Source organism: Antrostomus carolinensis, unplaced genomic scaffold (genome assembly GCF_000700745.2).
Source record: "Antrostomus carolinensis isolate BGI_N321 unplaced genomic scaffold, ASM70074v2 scaffold28593, whole genome shotgun sequence".
Classification (NCBI taxonomy): Eukaryota; Metazoa; Chordata; class Aves; order Caprimulgiformes; family Caprimulgidae; genus Antrostomus; species Antrostomus carolinensis.
Genome location: NW_010303588.1, coordinates 11,587 through 19,807, shown reverse-complemented (window position 1 = coordinate 19,807; position 8,221 = coordinate 11,587). Strand labels below are relative to the sequence as shown.

Below are 8,221 nucleotides of genomic sequence, written 5' to 3'. Positions count from 1 at the left end.
ACCTCAGTTGCCTTTCTCACCTGTTGTAGCAGTTGCAGAGATCTTTAGAACAGCTTCTTAATTTTCATTTGAGATGTTTAACACGTTTTTTTTGCACTGATAGTGCTGATGCTTTTCTTTGATTTTTTTCTCAAGGAGGACAAGGAGCCCCAGGGGAGGCAGCCTGCCTGAGAGGCACTGGGTGCCCATGCGGAGACCTGTGGGAGCAGAGAAAGCACCACAAAGGAACCAGAAGCAAAGCCCTAATCTGGAGCAGAGGAGAGCTGCCCTGGGTAATCTCCCATCCTGTTTTCAGGGTGGTTGCTGCATGTGAGACCACTGCCATCACTGGCCTCCTCTTCCCAGTAACACTTCTGGCAGTGGGCAGTTCCTCAGCTGCAGGTTCAAAGCCAGACATTCAAGAAGTGCTTCTCTTATCCTAAACTTTCCCCTAACACCTATCAACTCCATTCCAGGTGTCAGAGCAACAGGTTACATAGCAGAGAGTGCCAACACAACACAAGTCAGTCATATGCATCATCTGGCCAGAAAAAGGAACACCCAGGAGCTGGGCCTGCTAGGCAGAGGAGAGCAGCTGCTTTGCTAACACTCTGGCATCCCTTGAGCTATTTTTTTTGGCCAGAACCTGGCAACCAGACAGCACCTACAGGACCACCACCTGGGAGGAAAGTGGCACACAGAAATATCCTGATGGTCAGCATTATCCAAGAGAAACCACATCCCACTGCTTACAAACATTCTTGCCTGCCAGCCCAGCAGCGCTGAGCGTAGTTCCCAGCAACACTACGCAGCTTGCACCTGGTACAGCACATCTCCTGGCCAGCTCTGCAACTGCTTCAGCTCTTCAGCCACATCAGAACAGCAAACCTAGGAGTCAGCCACTTGTGACAATGGAAGAGCCTTTTGAAACCCAAAGGAAGAAGCATGCCATTCCCGTCCTCTGTGTAGCTCGTTGTAGAGATAAACACATACAGAACTATCGATGAGGGATCTCCATAGTAACTTCTTGCTTCTCACCTCCGCCTGAAATGAACCACTTCCTCTGAAGCTCTTGCCACTCAGAAGAGACTTCTGGTTTCCCTTGGCTTTTAGATTATTCACTTCACTCACAGTAAACTTTTTGTCTTCTAAACTCTCCCTTTGCTGCTAGTGGATGTTTCATGTTGGGGCTAAACCAGGAACCACAGGTGCCATGAGGTCTGGGACACACACTGGGACTTGGGTTTTGGTTAAGACAGAGAAGACCTGAAGCCATCTGGAGCATCCAGACTCAGAGTGCTTGCTTGAGAGACCCCAGGAGACTCCTTGCTGCGTTAAGCTGAACCAGAGCAAAAAACCTGCAGAGGACCGCCTCTTGGTTCCCAATGTCATCACAGAGAACCAGGCTGATCTGAAAGGGAAAACAGAAACATTTTACAAAGGCTAAAGGGTGCACCAAGGAGATGTACCATTGCCATCTTCCAAAGCATTGTGAGAAACATGCAGAAAAAGTTAGGACACTGCCACAGCCTCAGCAGCTGGCCCTTGAAAAGAAAGCCACATGCACCTTCAGCAGGCTAACTCCTCGCAGGATGCCACAGCAGCAATGAGCATGGACTTACAGGGAATTTCACTGAACCTCCTTCTCTCTCCTCCATCCTCTGGCTTTGAAGGTCACTGTTGAATGGAATTGAGTTTTATTCTCCCTGTTAGTCACCAGCAAGACAACAATCTGCCCTCAATGCCTGCATTAATGCAACACAACGATGCGAAATGAGGGTCTGGCTGCCTCAGGGAACAGATTTCAGAATGAGTTTTCACTGAATGGCTGCTGGAAGCTCAAGACAGGAATGGACGTGCTTGGTCATCTTGGCTTTACTCCACTGGCTCACAGTTTATGTGATCATCTGCACCATACAGAAACACTTGATATTTGCTCTTCCCGCACCAGCACTCTGCTCCTCTCGCCCCCAGACATCCACCCGGAGCTCCCCACCCAGGCAGAAACCAGATGAGGCACTGACAGCTCATCTGAGCACTTCTCAGAGGCAGAGGAAGGGACTGGGGCTCACATGCTGTGAAATCCTAACCCTGACTTGGCCACGAGGTCCTTTCATGGCTTCGAACACTTCTTGGCTTGCAAGTCTTCATTCTGTCTGTGAGAAGAGCTAATCCTTATTACCAGGCAGCTGTAGCATTTGGATTAGTTACACACAGAGCACTGAAGCAATGAATAATGTACAGCACCACTCCCTCAACACTGCCATTTGAGGGAAACCACATAAAATGCAAACACTGACGATTGTTTTTGCAGAAAGGCCTCTCTCTAGCCGCCTTCTGCTGATGAAATGGGTCATGCTGCCCGTTCTGCTCCAGGCAGTTCTCACTGAGCCTCCACAGTCCCACTACCTGCTGAAACACTGTCACCTCCTTAACTACTGAGCCCAATTAAATCCTCACCTCAGATTCAAAAGGGGTGGGAAAAACAATGTAGAAATGAGCACTGCAGACACTGACATGTGCTTTACAAATCTCACAGTTTATTTTTCTCTCTGTGCAAATCAGTGCTAGCTAATATTACTCACATTTCACAGTGCAGGGGGCAGAAGTGATTACAACACTTCTGGGTCCTGGATCCCAGGGAATCTCCATGTGCCGATGATCTGGAATAGAAAAGAACTGCCCAGCTGGCATTTCCAGTAGTTGTTACTTGTAATACAAGCTACCTCCACAGCATCTCCAAGGGAAGCCTGCTTTCCTCCTCAGGCATCACAGAATTTATGACTGCGCACAGATTCCAAGCATTTACAGCCAGCGGCATATAAAAATTTATGGCACAGTTTCCAAGTCAGAGCTAGCAGAGACAGATGAGGAAAGAGCACATGATAAGCTCTTTTCATACCCACTTAATCTCACACAGGACAAAACGGAACAAAGTTTAGCAGTGGAAGGGAAAGCTGGTCCCTAGAGCAAGGGGGCAGGGTCCCAGCCCAGCCAGCAGTGCCCACAGCCCGCTGGCTGCTTTGCTAGTGGTCACCACTGGGACAGAGGGAACAGGACATGAACCCAGGCAGCCCCAGCACTTGGAAAAATGACTGAAATCCCTGGCAGCAGACCCTTAGGGATACCGTGCAAAAGTAGCTATTACCAGTTACTGTGAGGTTATCTGAGAAGACAATCATGTGTGACATGGAAATTTCATTGTGCAAGATTAAAAAACAAAAAGAGACGAGACGTGTCACTTCAAGCACCCTTCCAGAGCTCACAGTCAGGCTACACTGGCTGCACAGTGCCCTGTCACTGTCCAAGTGCAGAGAGAGGAAACCAAAAAACTGATTTGGGAAAGCAAGAGCAGCTCCCTTACCAGCAAGAGGGAGCCTAGCACGGGGCAGTGACATGAGGGAAGCAGGGGGACAGCTGGACTGTGTCTACCACAGTTGAGCAGTTCAGGAACCAGTGCCCAAAGTAGCATTCTGAAGAGCCAAATTGGTTTGCTACATCACGTTCAACCCTGCCCCACAGAGCTCATTAGCAGTGGGTGGAGGCAGGCTGCAAGTCCCAGCACCCAAAGGGACTGACTGAGGGATGGTTCAGATCTCATTCATTATTAGAAGGGCTTTTCCCTGCCCAGCCTGTCTGCAGTTGCTGGCTCTGGCACCTCCTGGCCAAAGTACTGTGAGGGAAGGACCCTTCTTCACAGGGATCTGACCCCCCCAAACTAGGTAATGAGGCTGTTCAGAGGCAATGTTGCTGTTTTCCTGGAAAGAGCAGACAGTCACAGTGCAGCAGAGCTTCCTAGCAGTATCCTGAAAACAACAGAAGGCTGTGACTGACCCATTTTCAATCAAATGGAAAACTTTGCTTTTGATTCCTGTTTTAGTTTCTCCCTTCGAGACATCTCATAGCAACAGCTTGCTCTGCTATTAGCAGCCTGTCCTCGTGAGGAAAAGCAAGAGCCCATTACTGAGCCAAATTTATCACTAGGGGAACTCTGCTGACCTAATTACACTAGCCACATATTTGACCCATTATGCTAACCTCCCTCTGCCTTCTCCACAGTTAAAAGGAAAACACCTTTCAACTTTAATCAGAACAGGGAATACAAAGAGCAAGAATTAGGGAAAAAAAAATTAACAACCAGCAAAAAAGCCATGCTGTGCCCAGCATCCCATAACACAAGACTGGAAGCCATAACCCAAAGTGAGAGCACATGCATCTCCAGAGGAGATGCATCAGCAATGGGTGCAGACAGTCCGAAGTCAGCTCCAACCTGTGTGAGCGCTGGAAGGGTGCCTGAAGGATGGGCATTTACAGGGCAGCTCCGGGGATGTAAAGCCAGTCGGCGATGGCAGTGGGCAGGTGAGTCATGACCTGCAGCCTCACCCACCAGTAGGTCTCCATGGGATTGTAACGGTTCTTCGGGCTCGGGGAAGTGAGCGCATCAGTGATGTCATTCAGGACTAGAGACATGTCCTTCAGGCCACTGTTAATGAAGGACTTCATCAAGGCCACGTGGCGAGTGAAATACTCCCTCCCATAGTCCTCCTGCACGGTGTGGCTGGCTCCACTCCACAGCACCTCAGCTTGCTTGTCAATGCTGTCAGCTGTCAGGATGCCGGTCGCTGCCACAAAGTTACTGGGCTCAATGAGGATGACTCTGACACCCCAGCGGTACATCTCCTGCCTGAGGCAGTCGGAGAAGGCTGCCACCCCAAACTTGGAAATGCAATAGCAGGAGCGAGATGGACTCACCATCCGTCCCAACATGCTTGTGATATTCACCACACGGCCTAGAGAGAAAAGAGCAGGGAGAGATGATGGGCTGCAGAAGAAGCAGCCAGAACATCACAGTAAAAAGGTGCTTTGTGCTAGATGATGCTGATTTGTAAAATCTAATCTTGAAGAGGCATCCAAATCCCCTGTCAAGGAGCCCTTCCTTCCTGACTCAAGCAAGGCTAGCCCCTGCTCTGACCTCCTCTATGGATGGTGCACATGCCCACCTCTGTATCAAAAAGGATTTACAAAGCATACAAGACATTTCCCTCCTAATTTCCACGTTGGGAAGTACTCAGATCTTCTGAGGCTACAAGCTGTGTGCTCTCACATCAGTGTGCCCCACTCCTGCATCTTGCTAGAGAAGCATTCAAGCTCCCAGCTAGCAGTGTTATGAGCTGGAAAGCACACAACACAGCATGATGCCACATAAATGTTCTGGTTCTTTCTGTAAGCACAACAGCTCATCCTCTGCCACTCTGCCTAACGCAGCTACACGCCTGGAGACCTGAGTGGGATGGCAGAGAACCACTAGAGACTTCTCTGAACCTGCAGCACAAGCAGCACAGCCTGCTCACCCAGCTGCCCAGCCAGGAGCGCATAGAGTACCATGTGCCTGGGATAAACCGAGAGAGAGACTTGAGGTGCTGCTGTCTATGGGGCCACGAAGAGCTATTGTCCTACCTCCCACCAGCAGCCTGTGCCAGTCCAACTGCAGAGCTCTGGCAGCTTATGTTAGGTCATGCATGGCCTAGGGACCATGACAGCAGTGGTCACTCTTCTGTGGGTGGCTCTGTCCTTCCCCAAGACAAGATGTGTGCAATTATGGTTTCAGATGCACTTACAAACAGGCCCTTGAAATCTCATCAGCTATTTTTATAGAGAGGATTTTCACAGCCATGGAGCATGATGCCCTTCTGCAGCTTGAAATTTTAGCTGAGAAACAAGCGGATGGCTTTGCTCTCTCATTCCAGACCTAAGTGCAGCTTGGAGGGACTGTGAGAATCACCTGCTAACGTGATGGGTAAGCTACTTTTTGTGGTGAGATGGGGCTTGATTAGTGGGCACTTGCTTTCTGGAAATGGTATCTAAGCAATCTTCTCAATATAACCCCTTTCTTTCCTCACAGAACACACAGCTGTGCCAACAGTCTCCCACACATGCTAAATAAAGAAGCTCTTCAGAGTTCTGTTAATGCATATATATATTTTTAATATATATAAAACAAAGACTTTTGATGATACTGTTGTCTTGTAAGCTACCTAAAATGGCTGTTATTGACCCACTTATTCCACCACTGCCACTATGCAATCATCTGGGAATTGAATAACGTGAAGGGAGAAGATTCAGTTACCCAAACATGAGCACTTGGTGTACTCCAGTCACTTTTTCTAAAGGTGGCCTGGAGTCCTGCGTCATATCTGCCAGCACTGCACGAAGGTCTCTGGTATCCTGGGATGTTTAAAATAGCACCTGCTGCGTAGGTGCCTGGACTGCCCCAAGAGTGGCCTGAACTACCAAATGCTGACACAGCATGTTGAATCCTGCTGTCTAGTGTGCCTGCATGTGTCAGACACCCTCCTTGGGCTGCACAGACATTCCTTGAATCACAGTCTGAGTCATGATTTTTAGCTGCATCTCTTTGCTGTGCTGCAAAAGCTCTCTCTGAGTTTTGCCACGCTGCCCCAGCACGTACCTTTAGCTCTGCGAATGAGGGGCAGGAAAGCCTTTGTCACCCTCACGGTGCCCCACAGGTTGATCTCTGCCACCTTCTTGTAGTTGTCTAAACTTGCAAATTCCACCTCTCCGAAGGCTGAGACACCAGCATTGTTCACCAGGCCCCACAGACCTACCAACAAACATATGGTTGAAGAGTGGATTGAGGAGAGTGTCACAGAGAAGAAGTCTTCCTTGTTGTTCAAGGTAACTCAACCCTTTCACAAAGAACTGGGCACATTCATAGAAAAAAGTTGTAGAGAAAAACCCAGCAAGGAGATGAAATACACTCTTGGTATACCAGAAGTGAAGCCGGGGGGGCTTGTTTGGAACATCAGGCAGAGTGATAGAATCACACAAGCATTGCCTCCGTGAATGCCTCCTCTAAGGTCAAATGTTGTCCTGGGGCTTTGTATGGCTGGATCTGGCTGACCCTCTTTTATGCCTCCTGTTGGTCCCAGGTTTTCCTCCATTCAGTGACTTTATCATGGCTTTTGCAATCTGGAGAGGGCTGGACTTCCTCTCAATTAAAAAAAAAAAAAAAAAAAAAAAGAAGGAAAACAAATATCTTCAATTTCTGAATCCCGTTCACAACTCTGACTCACTGTTTTGGGGAGTGCATGGTATTGATCTGCAAGTTCACAGCTCAGTTAACAGCTGCTGTATTTCAGTCCAGGTATTTGGTTTCCCTCAACCCTAACTATAGCAGAAGGTGGAAAATTTACAACCAACCCTTAAAACTACTTGAATTTAAAAGTGAATGTCTTCTGTGCATGCAGTCCTGTCAAAATTAAATTGACTGCACTTACCAAGAGCTTCTGCACTGAGCCCTTGGCATGTCCGGGCCTTGGCAGGTCACTGAGAACTTGACCCTCTGAAGTGATTACTGCAGGAGCCCCGGTGGCAAACATTTGTAGGACTGAGCCTGGACTTTATGAATTTGTTGAAGCACAGGACTATGCAACCATAAACTGCAGGAGAAACAAACAGAAGAGCTGGAACAATATAAGAGAGTTGCTCCTCATTAGATGTCCTGCCATATGCCGTGGTTATTTTTCACTGTGTACTCAGTGAAAAAGTAGTACTCAGTTGGAGTTGGGGCCCCTTTCCACTCCCTGACCTTCCTCTTACCACCAAGAGCAAACACAGGGCTAAGAAAGAGTCTTCATGTCCACAGAGCTCTGACTTTGCTATCAAAAGCACCCATGTCATGTCACTCTGTTGATAAAACTTATCAAGCTCTCTCTCAAAATGTTTGGGCTGTTTGCCCTGCCTCTGGCTCCATAGCTTCCCTGCCCTAAGGTATGAAAGTCTTCTAATAGCTTCCAGCCTGCATTTATTTATGGTCAGATAATAAGCACATATTGTACCAAACACAGCCCTGCAAGCAAATCACAATACCATTGCTCAATAAATACCAATGGAATTTATCCTCCTGGTGCATTTAAAGACACCAGTATGGCCTTGCTAGACTGGCTCTCTACTCTCACAGCAGCCCTAGAAACCCTGCCCTGTTCCCAGCTAAGTTCGTTTTCCCTGAGGGCTGTTGACCAGCCATGTACATCAGACCAGAAGGTCATGTCCTACCCAGGAGTAACAGTGCATTAACCATTCCCTCACAGTCTGTCCCAGAATGGATTTGCCTATTTGCTTCTCATAGCTGCCACCATTCCCACATCCCCCAGCTCTCACATGGTGACCCCAGCACCCCTTTTGCCCTGCACTCCTGTCTCTGACAGACAGTGCTGAATAT

General features: G+C 48.4%; 1 protein-coding gene across 1 annotated transcript in view; it reads right to left on the bottom strand.

Annotated features, from left to right (window-relative positions):
- Positions 1-4,287: 4,287 nt before the first annotated feature.
- The window catches only part of LOC104522001 (D-beta-hydroxybutyrate dehydrogenase, mitochondrial-like), a gene marked incomplete at its 5' end in the record, with an annotated part of 12,018 nt that continues 8,084 nt past the window's right edge, over positions 4,288-8,221 (bottom strand). The window contains 2 exon segments of the mRNA XM_010164160.1: positions 4,288-4,769; positions 6,449-6,601. Of these exon segments, the coding sequence (XP_010162462.1) occupies positions 4,288-4,769; positions 6,449-6,601 (635 nt within the window).